Source organism: Thalia democratica, chromosome 9 (assembly GCF_965202585.1).
Source record: "Thalia democratica chromosome 9, ktThaDemo2.hap1.1, whole genome shotgun sequence".
In the NCBI taxonomy this organism is placed as follows: Eukaryota; Metazoa; Chordata; class Thaliacea; order Salpida; family Salpidae; genus Thalia; species Thalia democratica.
In genome coordinates, this window is record NC_139173.1 from 35,074,036 (window position 1) to 35,099,233 (window position 25,198).

Here is a 25,198-nt window from a genome sequence, read left to right on the forward strand (position 1 = left end):
GAAAAATTCATAGTACTTGAGGGTATAAATCGGCAAGGTGTTATATGATAAAAGAAAAAATCATGAATATAAAACACTACAATAATAACAAACGAACACAGTGATGAAACCTAAAAACAAATAAAAGTATAAACAAAAATAAAAGCAATGCAAAATAGAAAATCACACAAACTCAATTTATGGCAATCATCTTAAAGAGTAACTCTATCAGTTATTTTATCTTAAGCACTATAGCCACTCTATACAGTGATTTCAAATTCGATCTTCAAATAACTTAAGACAATAGTTTAATCGAACAATATACTCAATACTGTAACACAAAACTTGTATTTTTCAATCGTTTGTTAACTTAATACGTTAGATATAATAATTTCACAAAGAAATGTAACAGAACTCATTTCTACTAGAGTTTGTATTAAATGCAGTGATTACATTGCTTGAGTAGAAGTTAGTGATTAATTGTAAAACAAAAATGTTTCAGATAAAGCTTTCTTAGGTTTAGTGGTTCTAAAAACCTTATACTTTTTAGAGCTTAATTGGTTAAACATACAGGATGAAGTCTAACTGCAGAAACAAAAGTATTTAAAACAGATGGTTTTATAAACACTACGAGTTTGTGTGTGCTTAATGATTTTCTTGTTCAAATAGATTCTTACCATGTAAGTATGGCTACAAAAAATAATGTGCTACCCTACTTAAGAATGCCTGATTCAATGAAGCTTTATGAAAATTTGTACATTCAATTGTAACACAACGTTTGTGATTTTTCCTTTGTTTGCAAACTAACACCTTCAGATGCCATAAATTTACCAATAAATAATATTAAGAGCAAACTTCAAGCTACAAATGGTGTTAAAATCAAGAAGCGTAACCGTTGTTTGGGTGAAAATTAGTTGTCAACTGCACACTTTAAATAACATCAGAGTCATTACAAATAAAGGTTTCTTAAACTCATCGGTTCTGAACCTTATACTTTTTCGTATACTTGAAGATTTGAATAAACAACAATAGCGTGTTAGACAACTCACTATATGAATAGAAAAACTTCAGATTTGTATTTTCAAGTTGATTTTGAAGATGCCATGTGACCACCCAAAGAGTGGTTTTAAATTCAGGAAGTTTTAAAAGCCAGAAACAATGTGGTTGAAAACCTGCTCTATTAATATACTTTATATTGTGACACAACATTTGTGGTTATTATTTGCAAAGTATATGATTCAGATGTAATGCTTTTACAAACTAGAAATTTTCGTTCAAACGCTTGTGTTTAAAAAAGTTTACAAATTAATTGAAACATTACTTGAAAACGTTTCGAAATTAGTTTTAAGATTTTAAACAACTGATTTGAAAAGAATCTGATATTTTGATATAAAGTAACGACAAACATAGTAATGAGTATAATAACATAGCTAAGTAATAAAACCTTATAAATGCTGATAATATAAAAAATAAAATAGACATAATTTTTATTAGCATATTGTCTTATACTTGATCTAAGTATCAATATATAAAAAATGTTTCATTATGTAGTTTTAAATCTTTTATTGTAACAGTATACCACTCTTTTAGTGGTTTAAAATTAAATCTCTAACTCTATCTGTAAATATTTTAAACTTACTCTAAAATTAAACTTTATACTGTAATACAACACTTGTGGTTCGTTAAATAGTTGCAAACTAATTGCTTCAGATGCAATAATAATTAATTATACCTTATAAAATGTTGCATATGAAGCGATTACTTTGCGAACAACTAAAAACCCACAAATGCTATTTTTCATTCGAATGTATATAAAAGTACATCACAATGTATTGTACACAAAACTAAACATCTTATTAAAATATTTTTCCAGCTGCTTTGCAAGTGATGAAACTATATAATTAAAACAAATTATACTGCTAGTTATTGTATACTCTTAGTTACTATGTATAATTTTAATATATTAAAACAAGACAACGTATTAAAACTTTCGTGAAGATTGTGACTACTTTTATTAATCCTTCGATTAATTAATCCTTAGATGTTTAAGATTAAATCCCATTAATTAAGGTGTCAACTTTCTCAAGCTTACTCAAAATTTGTACTTTATATTGGAACACGATATTTGTGGGTTTTTAATTATTTGCAAACTAAATGATTCGAATGCAATAATTTACGAACAGTTAAAACAAGCTAGTTGAAACAATTTTTAAACCTGAAAATTCTAAGTTGTGAAACAAGTTGTTAAAAAAGAAGGTCTAAACAGAAGCATAGTTAAATAAAATATATTACTATAAATTTGCTTAATGCATAAAATTGCTATTACAAAAATGTTTTAGATGGAAAACTTTACAATAAATTTTAAAACAAGCTAGTTGAAATATAACTTGACAGTTTATAACTATACTAAACAACATAATTATCTATACTAAAATAATCAAAATTAAAATAGTATATTTTTCTAACCTAACACTAATTTATTTTAATGGAAGTTTCGATGGATATTTAGATTAGTGTAATTACATAGCTATTTAATAGACATTTACTACTGCTATTATTTAAAAACAAATAAATAACTAAATAGTAACTAACAAATAAAAGTAGTCACAATCTTCACGAAAGTTTTAATACGTTGTCTTGTTTTAATATATTAAAATTATACACAGTAACTAAGAGTATACAATAACTAGCAGTATAATTTGTTTTACTAAGATAAATTAACCACTTGCAAAGCAGCTGAATAAATACTTTAATTAGATGTTTAGTTTTGTGTTTTATACGTTGTGATGTACTTTTATATACATCCGAAAAAACAGCATTTGTGGGTTTTTAGTTGTTCGCAAAGCAATCGCTTCATATGCAACATTTTATAAGGTAGAAATAATTTGCATACCTAAATATTTAAGAAACGGGTCTAAATTGCACGAAGACAAAATTGCTCGAGGTCATAAAAATTGCACGAGGGAACAAAATTGCACTAAGATGATTTTGTACCAGGGTCTATTTTGCACGAGTTACATTTTTTTACGAGATAAAAAAAGATAGTAAAAAAAATAAAATCAAAAATAAACAAAACAATTGAAAAACATAAATCAACAAAATAAAAAAGAAAAAAATTACTGACCGAGGGTAAGGGGTAACAGTGATAGTAAAAAAAAAATTTACTAAAAAGAATAAAAATCAAAAGTTTAACCCGTGCAAAAGTATCTTCGTGCAGTTTTGTGCACTCGTGCAATTTTTTACGCTCGTGGAATTTAGACAGCTACCCAAATATTTAATTTTGGAAATCCGAGCTTTTAGGAGCCTTTGCAAATGACTTTTATTCAAATAAGGTATTTTTAACTGCTAGATTTATAAAAATAAAATCTTAACAACCAAAATAATAACAACCAAAAACGTAAAGTAATTGCTTCATATGCATTTGCTTCATATATATGCATAAGTTAAAGCACAGTAAAGACTTTAATAAAGCTTGAAAACGGTTAGATTAAAACGTTTTGAAAACAGTAAAATATCTAAGGATATCTTGTTAACAAATAAAGTAAATGAACTAAAACATGATTTTAACATGATAAACGTAAATAAAACACAAATAGTTTTAAAAAATGATAGTCTAAAAGTTTCTTTTTTATTAAAAGTAAGTGTATTTCAGATTTTATCTGAAGGGAACAATTTTAAAATACTTTAAATTTCATTCAAAACTGTAAGGTACGCACTTTTGCCTGTGTTCAAAGTGCGTACCTTATCGATGTCTCTACTGTAATTGATTGGAAAATAAGTGTCAATTTGTTTTTGTTGAAAAGTATACAAACTTAAGTAATTAGTTTTAAAGTATTTTATTTAAAAAATCCAGTTTTCAAAACCTAACGTGTACAAACAAAAGGAAAAACTAAATGTTTAATATTTTTTACTATAACTTGAATAAATAGTCATTGCTACATAAATTAAAATTGTTTATATAAGTAAGCACAAAAAAACAAGCAGTAGATCTTTGAACTGTTAAAATTTAACCAGTTAAAAAACTTAAGTCAATAAAAAGAATTAATTGATTAACAAAATATTCATTAACATAATCAATCATTTAGCCGCAACATGATCAATGAAATTAATAAAGACTCACCACTCATTGAGTGGTTACAAAAACTATTATACATACAACAATTAAACACATAACTTTACTGACGCTTGATTCAGATTCCTACTAAAATTTGTACTTTTAGTTGTAACACATCATTTGTGGTTTTTTAAATGTTTACTTCAGATGCAAAGTTTTGTGAGCATTTGAATCGAGTAAATTATGCGAGCATAGGAAAACGAGAAAAGTTTACAGAAAATAACCTAAGGAGTGAAAAGACAAAAAAGTCAATTTTTGAAGCGAGAAAGTTCACCACATCCTGCGAGAATAGTTGCTGTAAATAGAGCTTCAGTAAATCTAACTTTTGTAAACATTTCATTAAAATAAGTCTTAATTTCATGTCTATTCATGAAAAAAGTTCTAGAAGCATTGGATCAAGAAAGATTAAACGTTGTTGAGCCAAATAATACTATAAATAACAAGAAAGAATAACGGTGAAACTATGTTTGACTTATCTGAGGAATTATAAACAATTAAAAACTGATTTTATCTATACAGATTGTTCACAAATAATTCGTTTAAACCGATTTATCACCACTCTGAAAGGTGGTTTGAAATTTAAAAGTTTTTGAAACTATATACTTCAGCAATTAGCAACCAAAATTTTGAACTTTCAATTGTAAGACAACGTTTGTGATTTTTTTATTCTTCGAAAAGTGTAAGAAAAATTGTTTTAGAATTAAAGTACAGTGGAGATCGGCACGCTTTTTCAAGAGGTACGAGTTTTAATCTTGAGTGGGATTGAAGCAATTCGGAAAAATAAAAAATCTAGGACATTTTATTTAACGAATACGTCGAATGCATGCGTCTAATAGTAACAGTACAAGTAAAATCAAAAATTTGCTAAATTTGTAAAACATTAATCTACCATGCCGTCACTAAATGTCACAACAAACAACTTGATTTATAAATGAATACTTAATTGGTTTGAGATATATGATTTTCAGAGTGAATTCAAACTGAATACTTGTGTGAAAAAACTGCAACTAATGATTTCAGTTAGTTCGATATTTCAATTGTAACTTGTGGTTTTATAATGATTTGCAAAATAAACGGTTCAGATGCGGTACTTTTAATAAGTATTTGGGTAAAAATATCTTTAATTGTAAAAATACATATCAAATACAACTATCAGAGACACCTTTGAATAGAGCAAAACAGGTATATTTATTAAATGCCATAAAAAAAAACCAGTTTAAACTATAAATGGTTTGTGTTCAACATGGTTAAAATAGTACAACTTTATTTTATAAATAACTGTTTTAGCTCTGAAAACTTATTTATAACCATTCTTAGAGATGGTTTCAAATTTAAGCCTTTGTACAATAATATCATGAAGAACAAATTTTCATATACCAATCAATCTATATTCTTTCAAATGAAACACAACATTTGTGGGTAACTAGATACTTTAGGTGTTATATTTTGAAAAGATTAATTTTAATTAAACTTTTTTATTATAAGAGTTTGTTAACCGTTACAGTTTAATATTTACCAATTTCAAACAGTTTTAAATTGGTATTGTTACATACCGTACAATTTAAGGGCAATTTTTTTACAAATTTGTTCAAAATTTACATCTTAAACTGCAACACAAGGCTTCAATAAAATACTTGATTTAATCACAAGTCGAAAAATTCATAGTACTTAAGGGTATAAATCGGCAAGGTGTGATATGATAAAAGAAAAAATCATGAATAGAAAACACTACAATAATAACAAACAAACACAGTGATGAAACCTAAAGACAAACAAAAGTATAAACAAAAATAAAAGCAATGCAAAATAGAAAATCACACAAACTCAATTTCAGGCAAGTTTCTTAAACAGTAACTCTATCAGTTATTTTATCTTAAGCACTATAGCCACTTTATGCAATGATTTCAAATTCGATCTTCAAATAACTTAAGACAATAGTTTAATCGAACAATATACTCAATAATGTAACACAAAACTTGTATTTTTCAATCGTTTGTTAACTTAATACGTTAGATATAATAATTTCACAAAGAAATGTAACAGAACTCATTTCTACTAGAGTTTGTATTAAATGCAGTGATTACATTGCTTGAGTAGAAGTTAGTGATTAATTGTAAAACAAAAATGTTTCAGATGTAGCTTTTCTTAAGTTTAGTGGTTCTAAAAACCTTATACTTTTTAGAGCTTAATTGGTTAAACATATAGGATAAAGGTCTAACTGCAGAAACAAAAGTATTTAAAACAGATGGTTTTATAAACACTACGAGTTTGTGTGTGCTTAATGAATTTCTTGTTCAAATAGATTTTTACCATGTAAGTATGGCTACAAATAATAATGTGCTACCCTACTTAAAATTCCTGTTTCGATGAAACTTTATGAAAATATATTCATTCAATTGTAACACAACGTTTGTGATTTTTCCTTTGTTTGCAAACTAACACCTTCAGATGCCATAAATTTACTAATAAATAATATTAAGAGCAAACTTCAAGCTACAAATGGTGTTAAAATCAAGAAGCGTAACCGTTATTTGGGTGAAAATTAGTTGTCAACTGCACACTTTAAATAACATCAGAGTCATTACAAATAAAGGTTTCTTAAACTCATCGGTTCTGAACCTTATACTTTTTCGTATACTTGAAGATTTGAATAAACAACAATAGCGTGTTAGACAACTCACTATATGAATAGAAAAACTTCAGATTTGTATTTTCAAGTTGATTTTGAAGATGTCATGTGACCACCCAAAGAGTGGTTTTAAATTGAGGAAGTTTTAAAAACCAAAAACAATGTGGTTGAAAACCTGCTCTACTAATATACTTTATATTGTGACACAACATTTGTGGTTATTATAGTTCTTTGAACTGATAAAAATAAACTAGTTAAAAAACTTGAGTCAGTAAAAAGTCTCAGTTTTTGTGTTCCAATATAAAGTAGATATTTTGAGTAAGCTTGAGAAAGTTGATTCCCTAATTAGGGATATAATATTAACCACCTAAGGATTAATTGATCATCAGAAGCAATTAATAATTATTGCATCTGAAGCAATTAGTTTGCAAGTAATTAAAAAACCACAAGTGTTGTATTACTGTATAAAGTATACATATTTTGAGTAGGCTTGAAAAGTTTACTTTGAAATAGAGGGTTTTAATTTTAACCACCAAAGGAGTGGTAAGCTGTCACAATAAAATATTTAAACTTCATAGTAATATGTAAATAGACAATATGTAAATATGTTAAATAATCACTTGTGATTATTTAACTATTTGCAAAGTATATGATTCTCATGTAATGCTTTTACAAACTAGAAATTTTAGTTCAAACGCTTGTGTTCAAAAAAGTTTACAAATTAATTGAAACATTACTTGAAAACGTTTCGAAATTAGTTTTAAGATTTTAAACAACTGATTTGAAAAGAATCTGATATTTTGAAACAAAGTAACGACAAACATGGTAATGAGTATAATTACATAGCTAACTTATAAAACATTATATATGCTTATATGTTGCTAAAAAAAATTAAGTAGTAAGAATTATAATTAGCATATTGATACATTGTCATATACTGGATCAAAGTATAAATTTTAAAAATTGTTTAATTGTGAATTTTTAAATCCTTTATTGTGACAGTATACCACTCCTTTGGTGGTTAAAAATAAAGCCCACTCCTTTAAAGCCAGTTGATATTTTTCAAGCCTTCTCAAAATATATACTTTAAACTGTAATACAACACTTGTGGTTTTTTATATAGTTGCAAACTAATTGCTTCAGATGCAATAATTATTAATGAAGATTAATTAATCCTTAGGTGGTTAATATTATATCTCCTAATTAGGGAATCAACTTTCTCAAGCTTACTCAAAATATTAATTTATATTGTAATACAATACTTGTGATTTTTTAATTAAATGCAAACTAAATGATTCAAATGCAATAAATTAGAAACAGTTAAAACAAGCTAGTTGAAACAATTTTTAAACCTGAAAATTTTAAGTTGTGAAACAAATTGTTCAAAAAGAACCTGTCGGTTTCAATAGAAGCTTAGTTAAATAAAGTATATTACCATAAATTTGCTTAATGGATAAAATTGCTATGATGAAAATGATTCAGATGCAAAACTTTACAATAAATATTAAAACAAGCTAGTTGAAATATAACTTGAACAGTTTTCAAAACTATACTAAATAACATAATTATCAATACTAAAATAATCAAAATAAAAATAGTATATTTTTCTAAACTAACACTAAATTATTTAAATGGAAGTTTCGTTTACTACTGCTAGTTATTTTAAAACATACTAAATAGAAATAGATTTTTTTCACTAAAATGTAAAACATTGTCTTATTTAATATATTGAAAACATTAACTATAGTGTATGCCATGACTCGCAGAATGAATTATTTTAGTTGGTTAGGTTTACCTCTTGTAAAGCAGCTATAAATTATCTATTTTGCGAACGATTAAAAACCCACAAATGTTGTGTAACACAATTGGTAATGTACATCAATAAACATTGGAATGTAACACAACATTTGTGGGTTTTTAGTTGTTCGCAAAGTAATCACTCCATATGCAACATTTTATAAGTATAAATAATTTACACACCTGAATACTTGATATCGAAAATCCGAGCGTTCAAACGACCTTTACAAATATACATTATAAAACATTTGTAAAGGTCGTTTGAACGCTCGGATTTTCGATATCAAGTATTCAGGTGTGTAAATTATTTATACTTATAAAATGTTGCATATGGAGCGATTACTTTGCGAACAACTAAAAACCCACAAATGTATATGTTAAGTAACTAATGTTTTAAATAACGTATACAAAACTACTAGGTATATATCAATGAAACTATAGTAACAACCATGCAATATAGTAGTCGGTATTGTTTAACTCTACTTCAAAGAATATAAATACTAAACTTCAACTAAACTGTGACTAGATGCAATCAAAAGACAAACGTAAATATCAAAAAAAAATTTAAGTAACCTGTAATCTCTGTTGGATTAACTGTTGTTGGTTTGAGTTATTCTGCATTTGAAGAACCTATGAAAATATTTAAAACTCAAAAAAAAACATTTAGCCATCAATTTGGAATTGAAGTGTTGATTTTAGCGAAGCTTTAGGTTTTTTAAGAGCAAAAATTTATCATATTTTTCACCTTAAATCAGTTGCAAAACAACGATGAAAATGCTTTAAAATAAATTAAAGGTGTAATGGGTATAGTAGGTTCAAAATAAATTAGAAAATAAAAGTTTTGTAATTATTTAAAAAATTTTAAAAACATCTCAACTTCACCAACAGTTTCGAATCGAATTTGATAGTTTTAATATTAACCAATCAAAATCATAAAAATCTGATAAATGTATTTATAATTTTAATTGAACTTTACAATTCTACATCAACTTGCACTCGTTTGTAATTGTTTAAATCAAAAAAAAACAAATACCTGGTTAATTTTATCAACCGCCAGCTTAATTTGTTGCATTTTTATTTGAACTTGTTTGTAGTTGCTCGTCAAATTTAATTCTTCTTGTTGGACTGATATCAGTTTCGGCTGTAAAGAATAAGTACTAGTTTAATTAAAAGTATAAAAAAATATTAGTTTAATTGGTAGTAAAATACATTATTGTTTCACCTTGGAATTATTTTTTTACAGTAAAAAAATAATAGCTGTTTAATTAAAAATTATTACTTTTACTGTATAAAGTTATTTCTATTTATCTAATGAAGTAAGCTTAAAATAAAGGTAATATGACATGTAGTGTTTATCATGAATAAAAACCTCAATATACTCCACAAGGGCATATCACTTAGTATGATTGAAATTAATCAAAGTAGTCTACTATACTTTCGTGTTCAAACTTCTTAAGATAATTACTCTATTATGCAACCAAAGGATAAAGCTTTATAGAGTCCTTTAATTTTGGCGTTTATGTACTATTTCATCTAAATTATCGCTTTTCTAATTTCTACAAATTATTTAAGATATTTGTTACCATACTATTTTATTAAACTTGAAAAGGTCGCAATTTTTTTGCCACCGAAACCTGGTTGTATACAAAATATTTAATTTACACATCTCTATTTAAGACATGTAAAATACTATAAATACCTTGATAAACTCCACAAGAGCCGGCTGCTGCGATGCTTGCTGCTGCAATTGCAACTTCTTCTGCTGCAATTGGAACAAGCTGTTGTGCAATTGGCTGCAAACCTGCTGCAATCTCGTTCCTTCCTCTATCAGCTGGGATTTGCGGAGGATCAACTGTCCGCTGGGTGGAGGTGTTGGCTGTAAAAAGTTTTAATTAATCAAAAACATATTTTGTTCTGATTTAATTTTTTACAATAGTTTGAAAATTACTCTTGCTTTTTTTAATCTTTGAATTTAATTTTTTAAGATCTCGGTCATGAAATCTTTAAGTGTTAAATTTTGCCAACATAAGTTGAAGACAATATAGATTTTTCAACATGTATTAAGAGAAAAGTGGTAACGCCCAAAAAGATAACAAATTTAAAAAAAATCAAGATCGACTCACTTGTATAGGAGTTTGTTGGACTATGTTTGGCCTCATTTGGACATTCTGTTGAGCATTTATGCTTTGTTGTACTGGTATACTTGGTTGTTTTGTTACATTTTGAGGTATGTTCTGTTGAATTGGTTGTGTTCTAACTGCCGGAGTTGGTTTTTGTTGCACAACTTGCTTTGGTTGCTCTCTTTTGATTACCTAAAACAAATAATTTAGAAAATAAAAAGTTTTATTTGATTTAATACGTACAGTTTCAAAAAAAAAAAGAGTAAATTAAATAATGACACCACATATATGTTTGATAATCAAACTAAATAACAAATCAGATATTTACTTCCAAACTAACACTAGCGTTTATTTTGTTGGGTTCAACCTTGTTGCTAGGGACTTGGCTACCGGGTCGTATCTTGTTGTTAGGGGTGTTACCAAGGATACCGGTCCTTCCCTGGGGCCTCCTTCTCGGGGCGATGCTCGTTTCGCTGACAACCTGGTTTTCCTGGCGATTCTTCACCTCTCTAAAGAATAAAAAGCTTATTTATCAGTTACTGATGTTTCATTTATTAGTTACTGATGTTTCATTTATCAGTTACTGATGTTTCATTTATCAGTTACTGATGTTTCATTTATCAGTTACTGATGTTTCATTTATCAGTTACTGATGTTTCATTTATTAGTTACTGATGTTTCATTTATTAGTTACTGATGTTTCATTTATCAGTTACTGGTGTTTCATTTATCAGTTACTGATGTTTCATTTATCAGTTACTGATGTTTCATTTATCAGTTACTGATGTTTCATTTATTAGTTACTGATGTTTCATTTATCAGTTACTGATGTTTCATTTATCAGTTACTGATGTTTCATTCATCAGTTACTGATGTTTCAATTATCAGTTACTGATGTTTCATTTATCAGTTACTGATGTTTCATTTATTAGTTACTGATGTTTCATTTATCAGTCACTGATGTTTCATTTATTAGTTACTGATGTTTCATTTATCAGTTACTGATGTTTCATTTATTAGTTACTGATGTTTCATTTATTAATTACTGATGTTTCATTTATTAGTCACTGATGTTTCATTTATCAGTTACTGATGTTTTATTTTTTAGTTACTGATGTTTCATTTATCAATTACTGATGTTTCATTTATTAGTTACTGATGTTTCATTTATCAGTTACTGATGTTTCATTTATCAGTTACTGATGTTTCATTTATCAGTTACTGATGTTTCATTTATTAGTTACTGATGTTTCATTTATTAGTTACTGCTGTTTCATTTATTAGTTACTATTGTTTCATTTATCAGTTACTGATGTTTCATTTATTAGTTACTGATGTTTCATTTATCAGTTACTGATGTTTCATTTATCAGTTACTGATGTTTCATTTATTAATTACTGATGTTTCATTTATTAATTACTGATGTTTCATTTATTAGTTACTGATGTTTCATTTATTAGTTACTGCTGTTTCATTTATTAGTTACTGATGTTTCATTTATCAGTTACTGATGTTTCATTTACTAGTTACTGATGTTTCACTTATCAGTTACTGATGTTTCATTTATCAGTTACTGATGTTTCATTCATCAGTTACTGATGTTTCATTTATCAGTTACTGATGGTTCATTTATCAGTTACTGATGTTTCAAATGATCTGGGATTTAGATGAATTTTTTAAGACGGTTAAAATGGTTTTTAAACTGAAACCAAAAAACTATCAGGGTTGCCATTCGGTCAGGAAAAGTCAGGAAAAATTTTAAAAAATGACAAAAGTCAGGAAAAAAGGGGGTACTTATTAGTTACTGATGTTCCAAATGATCTTGGAATTAAGACGACTTGTATGGTTTTAGTAAAATGTTTCCTAGATTAAACATTACTAAAAAAATTAGTTTTTTTGGAAAAAAAAACATAAATACTATTTATTTTGGTTAAATTGAAAATAAAGGTGTGAGCGTAGATAAAACGCATTAGATGCATTTCAATAATTGCATTTTTTAGGTTGTTATAATGAATGGTACGTCCATTAAAGTTGGGACTCAAAATTTTACTATAGAAATAAAAACTTATTTCTCAATTTAAACCAAAGAACTAAAAAACATTTGAACTAGCTTAAAAAAACATTTAATATAACCTCATTTTTTGTTGTTCTTTTTTCTTTTCAGCCTGAGATTTAGTCAGAGGATCGACCAATTCAGCTGGTATTGTGCTGTTCTGTTAAATATATATATAAATATTTTTCAAGAGTATAAAAAGTTTCAATTAAAACTAATTCAGCTGGTATAGTGCTGTTCTGTTAAATAAAATGTATAAATATTTTTCAAGAGTATAAAAAGTTTCAATTAAAACTAATTCAGCTGGTATAGTGCTGTTCTGTTAAATAAAATGTATAAACATTTTTTAAGAGAATAAAAAGTATCAATTAAAACTAATTCGGCTGGTATAGTGCTATTCTGTTAAGAAAAAATATTTAGATTACAATTTTGAATCTCTAAGCATTAATTACCGTTAATTAATCAAATATTAATGAAAATGTAAAAAAAAAATGTGTTTAACTCAGCTAAGATAGTGCTTTTCTGTGAAAGAATTAAATAAAAGTTTATATGTATTCTATAGTTTTGAAATTTTTATTTCTTAATAAAAAATAACATTAATAATAGTATAAGTTTTTAATTAGATTAAAAATATGAAAAAATATACATTATTATCTCTGGGAAAATAAAAAATGACATTTAATATTTAAAAAGTAATATTGAAAAGTAAACATAGAATAATAAATTATTAGTAGACATACAACTTTTTTTTCAAAATATAAAATCTAACGTTTGTGTTTAAAACTGGGTTTCTTTTTCCGCTCAGTAAAAATGCGAAATGCGCTACTTGATAAATATCAGGTCTTTTTGAAGTATCTGGCTCAAGTAAGTATCCTGAAAAAAATATATATATATCACAGTAAAAATGTTAGTGAGTAGACTTATTTTAATTTGAGACCATGACTTTCACAATACATTTCTTGTATTATTCTTTTGAGAAACTGAAAAAATTTATGAGTTTAAAAGTATCATTCTTAAATAACTGGTCTGTGAATATCTTTAAGACTACTAATTACAAAACAACTTATCGATGAATATATCCAGAATGCAGTAATTATCGTAGCATTGTAAATTTAAAACTAACTAATAAGTCAGTGAATATATTAAGACAAAGATTATTAGAATATTATTTATTATTTATTATTATTAGAACTAACTAATCAATCTGTGTATGTCTCCAGAAAAGTTTGATTTATCAGGAATTGTAAATTCTCCAGTCTGAATGGCCAATGAGCTCTCCCCGAATGGCAGTTCGAAAAAACATAATTTGTACAAAATACATCCTAGTGCCTGCAGGGATTTTTATAAAATATACATGTAATGTAATAAATAACAGGAAAATGCAAATGTTGTAAAAGAAAAAAACATAAATATTTAATACTACTAAATAAAATAATATCATAAACTATATTAATTAGAACAGAAAATTTTTCATTTTATACAATCTGACTGATTTAAACATATAACGATAAATATTTAAACAACTTTAACTACTATTTACTTGATACTTATATTTTTGTTATTGTTAGGACATTTTTAAATATTTATTTAGAAAGCATGTACCTTCTTTAAGCAAGTATGGTGTAAAAATAAATATTATAAATGAAAAATTTAAAGCATATATGAGTCTTGATTATTAATTACCATACTTTTATAGATATTGATAAACTAAAAATTTATAAAAAAAATGTGTTTAAAATGCAAATAAATGGTTACTATCCAAAATGTTCATTTAACCGGTTAAAATACTTCTGTGACATGCTAATTTGTAGAAACCACATTAAAACTGCAGTTGGATAGTAAAAATTTTGTGTTTTTTTTACAAAAATGCTAATTATAAAAAGTTCAAAATATTATTTCATGAAATACTACAAAGCAGTAGTGTAAAAATACTATTTTATACAAATAATAAAATTATAAAACTTCATAAACCGTTTAATTTTACTACATTAATAAAAATAGACTTCATAAAACAAATTTAACAACTGTATAAAACCAACGCAAACATTTATAAACACTTATATTTCCTTGGACACATAGAAATATTTCATTCAAACTTTTATTTGGAAGCAACCACCAAGCCAAATAGCTGTCAACGCATAAAAAAATTACTACAATTTTGAAAAGAAAACTTTACATGCGTTTTAAACACAAAATAAATAAAAAAATGATGTTGTAATCATTAAACAAGTTTTTGTTGACGTGTATCCATTCAAAAGCTCAAATGTTTGTATAAAAACTATACCACAAGTTTTTATAATATTTTTCTCAAATATTTCAAAAAACAAACCCATATATCTGCAGGCAGTCCGATCGATTTGCCGTTGAACAAATTCACCATTTCAGGAGCTCTATAGGACAGTGTTGTGTATCTGAAAAATAATTAATAATAATAATAATATAAAAATTTCAGGAGCTCTATAGGATAGTGTTGTGTATCTGAAAAATAATTAATAATAATAATATAAAAATTTCAGGAGCTCTATAGGATAACAAAAAGTTGCGTATCTGAAAAAACAAATATTATAATAATATAAATGTTTAGGCGCCTATAGGAAAGTATTGTGTATCTGAAATAAGTATAATATAAAAAATATAATGACCATTTCAGGAGCTCTGTAGGATAGTGTTGTGTATCTGAAATAAGAAACAGTATAAAACAAATTAGTGGATGATCCATACAAAAGTGATTGTACTATTTGAAAGTTAATTTATCTATTCGAAAAAAAATATATATAAAAATATATAATGATCATTTCAGGAGTTGTATGCATTTATAATAATTGAAGTTTAAATATTTGATTTAGAACAAATTAGTACAATTTAAGTATAATATGAACATTGAACACACATAGAAACCATAGAGAAAGAATTGTATATCTAAAAATACTAAGTAATTACAAACTTATTTTTATCTGTAAACTAATATTTTTTTTAGTAACGATTTAAACTCTGAAATAAATGGATGTTTTTGAAACAAATTTCTTGAGTTAAAAAAGTTTTTTATTAAAACAACTTTAACGTTATTACAATTAAAGATTTATAACAACCTTTAAAACACAGTTTTATTAAATTATTACAACCAAACTTATTTTAAAAAAATTCACCGTATGTATGTTTTTTATTTATTTTATAAAAATTTATTTAAACTGTATAAATTATTTTATTAAGAAAAAAAAACGAATACAAACTATTTGTCTACGTACACAGAAAAAACTGTGTAACCTGGGTTCAATTACTTATTTGAATTTAAAATTATAACATAATAACAAATAAACTCCTTATTTAGAAATATAATCGCTTTAAAAAGTTCATCTGAGTATAATTAGTTGTTTTTATTCTAGTAATTCATTTTACATTGGAAACATTTAACCAGATAGGAAAAAACAGAATTAATGAATTTGAAATATAAAAGAACATTAAAAACTGTGATTACATTTATTTTAGCTCATAATTATTCTAAAATACTAATTAAAAATACATTTAAAACAGTAAATGACAATTTATGAGTTATAAAGAGATACGTGTGTACTATTAAATATGGTGTGTATAAGACAATAAAAATAAAAGAAGATGCTTATTTCTAAAGCAACAAGTAAAAACAGAAAAATATGTGCTGTGCATATATTTTCTACTTTACTAAATCAAATTATTTGCACAAAATTTAGCTAAAAACCATTACATCATAAACAATAAAACAACTTAATTACTATAGTTTTAAAGTAAAAAGCACATATACTAAACTTATGTATTATGTGTTAAAACTGCTTAATTTTCTTGCCTTTTGATAATCATGGGTCTAAATTATTTGAAAAAGCACAACATTAACCTTACTTTAAAACTCTTTTGTTATTAAGTTGTGTTAATTCAGCCGTATTTAAATTATATATCAACTATCATAGCGTTTAAATCATGGGGTTTTCAGTACTAAATTTGCTGATAAACACATTTCTGCTACGAAACTGATTATATAAACTTATTAAAATTGCTGAACATTCATTAAAGTCAAAACATGTTATAGCTTATATTTCCTTTTGTTTTTTGCTATCTTTTTTATTTAGCAGGCTACAACTTAATGCTGTTTTCACTTTTCACAATTAACCAGCAAATACTTGTTTGCTAAATAAAAAAGCTTTTTACTAAAAACACACTTATTTCTGTTATAATAAAATAAACTATTACATTCCATGTGAAATCTATTACTGTAAGTTTTTAAATTATAAAATATCTCACAAACTGTTAATCACTCAAAGTAATTACTTAAGCACAAAAAGTAATATTTTTAAAAAGTGCAAAAGGTATTAAGCACATAATATTGATCTTAAGACAAGTAAAGTTTTTAAAGATTTCTAAAAAACAAATAATTAATAGTAATACTTGAACAAAATTCATAAAAAATACAAATAACCTTTTGGTACAAATAAGACTGGTGTTAAATTGAAAAAACTTCAAGGTTTTCAACAGTACAAGCTTTTTCTCAATTTCAGATTTTTTTGCCCAAATTGTCAAACTCCAGGTTTTTCCAGGATACTAGGTTTTTTGTACAACAAACTTACATCTAGTTTTAATGTTCACCATGTTTAATTAATAAAAGCGCACATTAATTGATTTTATATACATATTTAAAATGACAATTAAATAACTGTTAACATTTTTGTATCAAACAAATCTTACTTATAAATAACACGAGTATAAATTTCGTTAAGAAAATAGTTAATAATTTTATATATATTTTTGTATTAAAAAAATCTTACTTGGCAATTTCTTCCTCAATTTTTTGCCTCATCTCCTGATTAGAAGGATGCAATATTTTTGAAGTTGCTGACCCAAAATCGCAAAGAACGTATTTTCCTGCATCGCTAATCAGTATGTTCTCTACCTAGAAAAAGTTACTAAATAAATCACAAAAAACGTAATTGCCTGTATCACTTAATAATATGTTTTCTACCTAAAATTTATGGATTTCTATAATTTTGCAGGTACTTTCTTAAATTTAAATTAAATATATGAGGCTATTATAAAATAATTTGACAATTTTAGTGTAAAATAAGAAAATATATTTTAAACTTTATAAGTAAATTTTTCTTTTTAATTATAGATAAAATCTACTAATGGTGGTTCTCTTGATAACATATAATTTCGTGTGAATTTAAAATATAAATAATAACATATCTCATTTACCTTCAGGTCCCTGTGTGCAACTGGTGGATTCATGTGGTGCAAGCTCGCCACTGCAGTTATGACGTCACAGAAGATGTTCAACACTTCCATCTGCGTGAATTTTGATTGGATGCGAGAGTTCATCAGTTGCACCACGTGACCGGCTGTTTAAAAAAAATACATTAACAAATAACAAATATTCAATAGTCTATTATCGGATTTGAATAATTTACTCCATCAGCATCTAAAGATTTAAGGTAGGCAACACACAAGCTACAATTTGAATTGAGTGATAGAAATAATATTTTTAACTAGAAAATAACTCGTGCAATACAAACCAAATCGATACTTTCATCAGTAGTAATAATGTTAACTTGTTTATTTATTTACGGCCTTAACTAGTGACATCATGGTCAATATTGATTTTAAATTTTTACATTGAATTGTTTCAGTTATGATACTTAATTTGAATTCGTTATTCATTAAGTAGACTAAATGGACGGGTATTCTTAAAACAACTGTAAAGAAATAGAAAGATAGTCTGAATTTTATTGTAAACAAATAAGTCATTGTTTTTCTTGCTGCCTGTATATGAATGTGTGTTTAATTGAAAAAACTTAGTATAAGAAATTTAGTTAGTTTTCATAACTGAACTATTTTAAGTTGTTTTAAAACTTAAAATTTCAAAATAATTTTCACACTAATTTGATTGTAATGTTTTTTAGTTAGTTTAATTTAAACTGTTGGTGCAAAAGTGAATTGCTTACTAAATTTGTTTATCATACTACATGATATGTAAAATGTTTTTTGTGTAGTAAAACCTAATGGTACAATGTTATGAAAAAATATAAAGTCTAAACTAATAAGAAAAATAAAGCCCAACTTTAAGTACTTACACAAAATTAATGCAAAGAAACTTATTTCATTAGAGCTAAACAAAAATATTTGTTGTACTTTAATAATCATAACAGTCATAAGTTTACTTTATTGAGAAAAAAATACTAAAATATAAATTTCATAGATAAACTTAAAAGTACGAGAAAAAAATTTGCGAAATAAATCTTGTAAACATTGTAAATAAGTTTAAAATTAGCTTATGAGTAATAGTTTGGAAAGTTAGTGAGAAAATTTTGGTAAACAACGCTTCATGAATGAAATAACTAATAAGTGATGTAATACAATAGTAACATATTTTACATAGTAAACACTTTGTGTGATGAAATAGTTGCTAACAACTAGTTTTTTTCTGCCCTAAATAAACTTATTTAACAAATTTGAACCTAAGTAACGTTAGTAAATAATTATATTTAAACTACACAAAAAATAAAGGTTTAATAAATATTGCACAAACTTTAAAACTATTTTTAGGTGAAAAGTGGGATAAATTTATAGTGATGTAATACAAAAGTAATACATTTTACATATTAAAAAAAATTTGATGAAAAGTTACATTTAATTATTATTTTTTGTTGTTCACTTATGTTACACATGTAAAAAACGACTTTTAAATCATAGAAAACACAACAGCTTTACTAAATAATGAACAAACTTTCAATTTTTTAAGGTTAAAAAGGTAATATGTAAAGTAACACAAAAGTAACACATTATACACAGTGAAACTTCTTAACTTAATAGAAAACTATTTACAAAAAAAAACATTTTTTCATCAAATTTACACTTAAGACTTACATGTAAAAAAATATTTTTTAATTATAAAAAACATAACAATAAAAACTTCACAAACTTAAAAAATAATCAAACTATAGTAGGCGTTATTCTACTTTGTTTTTTTCTACATGCAACTAACTTTAATGTGTACAAAACTTAATTTGCTTTTGTCTACTAGTATATTTCACATAACTTTAACGTTTTTTACAACTTTTTTTAAAACTAGGGCCACAAATGTATATGCATAAAAAAGCTGATTAGAGATCTTTAGTAGTAGAAAATTGAATTAAACAAAAAACTAGTTAGGACAAAAATAAAATCACAGTAATAAAAGTTTTGCTTGGAAAGTATAAATATAATCTGTAAGGTTAACAGAGTTTTTTTCAAGTTTAATAATTGCTTTTTCTTATATTTACAATTAAAAGATTAAATAGGAGTAACCATTAATAAAGAATAGGACATTTAAAAATATTCAACTACAAGCTATAGTTTAAAAGTAATTAATTATTTATTTTACAACTTGAACACCAGAAAACTAACTTTGCATGACCTACTTTTGGGTTCATCTATATTAATTTGAAATCAAAATTAAACATTTTTTATTATTTACTGTATAACATTAAATAAATATTTAGTTTTTAATATTTCTTTTTTGGTTTTAATTAATGTAATATTTATGTGTTATTTTAGTTAACGACAACTACATGAAAATCAAGAATAAAAAAACTTAAATTTGTTTAAATCAGTTAAATCGTACAATTTTAAGAGTAGTTGATTTGACAATAAAACTTTGTGTACATCAAAATAGTTTCAATGAAATAACTTAAACGTAAATTTTTAAACTGCTAATTTTTTTTTTTTTTGTAAAACATAATTTTGAAATTGTTCAATAAATGTGGCTTTTTGTTAAAATTAAGCTAAAGCTAAGTTTAAAAACTGAATAAAACAAAAGAGCAAATAAAAATACAAACGTTATGTAATTTTATCCAATAAAAAATAACAATAAGCTATGTTGTAAAATAACCATAAAGTTTTTTATGTAAAAAAATTGTTAAATGTTAAAGTTTATTTTTAAAACAACTGATGTTTTATATAAAAAAAAACAATACATCATATGTAACTCAAAGGATTTATAAATAAATAAAAACTATATTTTGTATATTGCTATTTTATTTCGGTAATAGATATTCAAAATAAATAACTAAGAATAAAGTTAAAAATTTCATAGGTAAAAACGGTTAAAAAACAGGTACTTAAAGCTAAAGAGATTATGAACTTTTGAAAATTGCACATATATAGGTTTATGATGAATTAACATCAGAAAGAGATTGAGTTTTAGTATCAAAAAAAAACTACTAAAAATGTTTAGCTCTAGAAATTGTAGTGTTAGTAAACTAACTTTAATATTTAAAAAACGCAAACAAACATTTTTAGCTAACATATGATCTTTTTAATTAGAATTTGTGACTAGTACTTTTTATTTTGATATACAATTAATAAATATAATTTCACAAAATAACAAAAATACTTTATTTTATTTTTTATTTTTTCAATTTAAAATGTTCTTAATACCTGTTATTGATTTTATATCTGATTATATTACTTTTTATACTCATATAAAGATTAGGTAAACATAAATTAAATTAATGTTTTACATCAAAAACAAGATTTTTTGCGAGTTCTAGTAAAAAAAACAAAATTCTCCATTAAGTTATTAAATACATTTCAAATATTTTTTTTTCAAAAGAAATTAGGTGTAAAAGCGATTTTTATAAATTCAATTGTCAACTATATGGACGTAAAACAAAAAAAAATTCTTTAGCTATAAATATCTTCAAGTAAGACTAATGTTTTCTTACATACAATACAAAATTCTTTATCAAACTAAAAACATTACACAATTGAAAAGCTGTTTGCGTTATAAACTAAAGTAAACTCGTTTAACTTTTATATTTTTTGTAATGATTCACTTATAAATGTGAACCTTTATTATAGTTAGGTCAAGTGAGTTTTTATTTTTTAAAAGTGTTACCCTTTATCAGATGTACTTAATATTTTTATTCTTTATACTTCAAAAAATGTTATACAAAACTTATCTGATACTAACAAAAACTGATGGTGTTTACACTGAATAAATGACATTTCTGAAAAACATGACTCAAGTTATTATCTTTTAGTTAGAATTTCTACCTCTTTTATTATTACACCCTACAATATTTGATAAATTCTATACATAAAAATATACTTTAGTCTCAAAGACACAGATCCCTATCAAAACAAAAATACTAAGTATATGGGAAAGTATGATCAGAACCATCATTTAATAGAAGGTTGTAAACTGTAAGAAACAGTGTATGGCAATTACATCGTTTTTATAGATTTTCCTTGTAAATTCAAAACAAATGAGTTTAAATAAAGCTTTAAGTGCAATGTTTAGTGATTTCACATTTTTATTCTTACATTTACTCAGTTTTTTTTTTTGTTAATTGGTTGTACATTAAATACTTTTAACAAAATAAACCTAGTACTTGAATAATGGTGTTAAAGAATGATACTAATTTATTATATCTGTTTAAAACTCGTTCTCAAGAACATTTAGGTATTAATTAATATATATTTTAAAAATATTTTAATAAAACATAAAAAACATACTTAATTAAAAAAAACTAAGTAAATACTATCACCAAATTTAAATATTATTTTTTTGTTGAAACTTTTTTTTTATTCAAACTTTTACAAATCTTCACTAACCCAATTTACTGAATAATTTATCTAAAATTAGAACAAAATAAATTTTGCATTCAAACCTTTACAGAACTCCATAAGAATGATAACTTCGTACACCTGCTCATTATTTGAACACTGGTTGATTGTCGCATCGAAGAATTTAACTATGCATTTGCTGTTTTGATTTAGCTTTTTCTGTCAAAAATAATTTAAATGTGTATATATTTGCTAACATTGTAAATTTATATTAATAGTTGAATTCATTATGTTATATTTTATATTTGATCATTCCTGTAGTAACTACGATGTAGTTCATTTAAAGTTGACCAAGAAAGATGTTTACTTATGATCTTGATTACTAAAATTTAGCTACTTTATTTTTAAATAGTCTCAAATATATTTTTTTAGGGGAAATGAGTCTGCTATAGTTTCACTAACAGACAGTGTAAATAGGTATATAAAAGTCTCTATGTAACTTAAAATTACAATGCTTGAGAAAACTTATAAACAGTTTAATAAAATAACATAAAATTTAAAGTTAAAAAACTTAAAAGAGAAAATCTCACTAACAGTGTGCACAAATTGTATTTTTTAATAGCTAGAACTAAAAATTTAACTTCAAAAACATTTTTACAAAAACTTAAATTTATTGAGTGGTAAGCATGAAAAACTAAAAACAGTTTCTAAAAGCATAATTTTATAGTTTGTATCACTATATAAGTATGTATTTATATTAAAACACCATCTATTTTTAAATGGTGTTTTTGAAGTTAACTTAGTTTAGTTAGTTTTAAGTTAATTTCAAAAACAGCTTTAAAAAATCAACTTTCAAAAATTTAGTACTAACATAGTACTAATTTATTACAAACCAAACTAAATAGATTTTTAAACAAACTACAATAAAAATTGCTGTTTTGCATAGTTTAAAAAAATTATATGAGGTTAAAAGTAATGTATTTGAATTTATGTTGCATGATATATAAAGTTAATTACATAATTCATATAAAAAATAAGGTTTCCATTTATTTTAGACACACTTTAAACTTTTAAAGAAAAATTTATGTGAGTTATGTAACATTTGTTAATTGGTACTACTTTATAACAAGATATCAAATCAACATGATTTTTTTTAAATCTTAAAATTTCCCTGAATTTTAGAAAAATCAAAACTGCCCTGAGTTTCCCTGAGATTTTCTATAACTTGTAAATTCCCTGAATTCCCTGATTGTATAACAACCCTGAATAACAAAGTATCAACTAAACTAATTTAAATTACATAAAAACTAACCATAATGATGATTTCTTTCTGACAGACTTTCAAGTCTTCTTCATTGTTGACATTCATTCTTTTCAAAGCAACTCTTTTGCCATTTTGAGTTTTGGCCAAGTACACAATTGAAAATCCACCTATGTGTAAAACAACAAATAAAAATAAACAATACAATAAACTAGTTCAAAGTTTTTACCATTTCAATATTAAAATCCAACTGTACTAGAAACATATAAAAATCAATATTTTGAATTTTTAAATAAGTAAATTTTAGAAAATCTAAATAGAAATAGTAACTGATGAAAAATAAGTTGAACATAGAGTAAAAGACTATATAAAGTAAATATTTTTCAAGTCAACCTAAAAATTTCACTTTTTCGTAATTGAAATAACACATAAGGAATAAGATTATAAAACAAATCAATTCATAGCACATACTTCAACCATAAAAGAAAGTGTTAGTTTTTTTTTTGAGAAAATTTGTTCACCCTATATACTTTAAATATTATTGAAACTTAATTTAATTTAGACTTAAAATATACACTCTGCTACATTATTATAGCTTTTAACCTTAAACTATGATGCAATGCTTTTAATAATATCAAACTACTTAAATCAAACTAAATACTACATTAAGTTCTACAATAACATTGGAATACTTTTTTTAAATATTAAAAAAAAAAAACATAAAGGAGGGAAGGTGTTTGATTTCTTGAAATATAATTAATGATTTTTTTAAAACTAAAACTGAATTCACTTTAGAGATAGTCATTTTTGTTAAAAGTTTCTGATAAAAACAAATGGACTGCACTTTTCCGTTTCAAAAATAAACCAACTTAAAAAAACAAGGTAGACCCCTATGCTCTTAGCTATATCATTGATTATAAATAAATGTATACAATAAAAAGTAAGCTGTACTATTGCTATCAGTTGAACCTTCTGCAATAACATGTTCAATAATAACAGATATGTTTCCAAATCTTAATCAAGGCATTTTTTATGTTACTAATAAACAACCTAAATATTATGAAAAATAAAAAATTATACCTTCTGCAATAACATCTTCAATGATAACGGATGTGTTTCCAACTCTTAAAGATTTTCCAACCAATTCATTTCCAGAACCGTGCACAAATAATTTCTTCATTTTTATTTACAATCTGTAAAAAAAATATTCATCACAACACTTTTATAAAATTTACAAACAATTTTATCATTTTTTTTACAAATCTTAATTTTTTATATAATTACACAACTTTGTTGATATTAAGCACATGTATAAATATTTTTTGTTTTTATCAACAGTTTAAGTCTACAATAAAATAATATTTATAAAAATGTAATTATATATTGTTTTATGCTCAAAATTAAAAACAACAGATTATTATACCAATCACACTTTCAACCTACAAAGTTTTTTATAAAATGTCTTTATAACAATAATAATTTTTAATAATCAAATTTTTAGTTATTCTGTTGATGTATTGTTAAATATAAAACAAGACGAAGTCAGTACCCAATAAAATTATTTTTTAAATTAATTAAAACAAACTGTTTACTTTTTGATGGTCTTTGTTAACATTGATATTGAAATAAAAACAGTAATGGGAAACAAATACAAAATATTTTTTGTTATAGAAGT

At 24.9% G+C, this 25,198-nt stretch overlaps 1 protein-coding gene across 2 annotated transcripts in view; it reads right to left on the minus strand.

Moving 5' to 3' along the window:
- The window catches only part of LOC145843992 (uncharacterized), a 41,407-nt gene extending 16,689 nt beyond the window's left edge, over positions 1-24,718 (minus strand). For both annotated transcript variants that reach the window (XM_082951296.1, XM_082951295.1), the window contains exons 1-14: positions 24,604-24,718; positions 23,575-23,693; positions 22,367-22,481; positions 17,913-18,055; positions 17,486-17,610; positions 15,022-15,103; positions 13,889-14,021; positions 13,462-13,565; positions 12,773-12,852; positions 10,980-11,148; positions 10,643-10,831; positions 10,219-10,395; positions 9,553-9,660; positions 9,093-9,149 (exon numbers count right to left, since the gene is read on the minus strand). In XM_082951296.1, coding sequence (XP_082807422.1) covers positions 9,093-9,149; positions 9,553-9,660; positions 10,219-10,395; positions 10,643-10,831; positions 10,980-11,148; positions 12,773-12,852; positions 13,462-13,565; positions 13,889-14,021; positions 15,022-15,103; positions 17,486-17,610; positions 17,913-18,055; positions 22,367-22,481; positions 23,575-23,693; positions 24,604-24,703 — 1,701 coding nt within the window. In that variant the 5' untranslated portion in view covers positions 24,704-24,718. The remainder of the gene's footprint in view (positions 1-9,092; positions 9,150-9,552; positions 9,661-10,218; positions 10,396-10,642; positions 10,832-10,979; positions 11,149-12,772; positions 12,853-13,461; positions 13,566-13,888; positions 14,022-15,021; positions 15,104-17,485; positions 17,611-17,912; positions 18,056-22,366; positions 22,482-23,574; positions 23,694-24,603) is intronic.
- Positions 24,719-25,198: the final 480 nt, after the last annotated feature.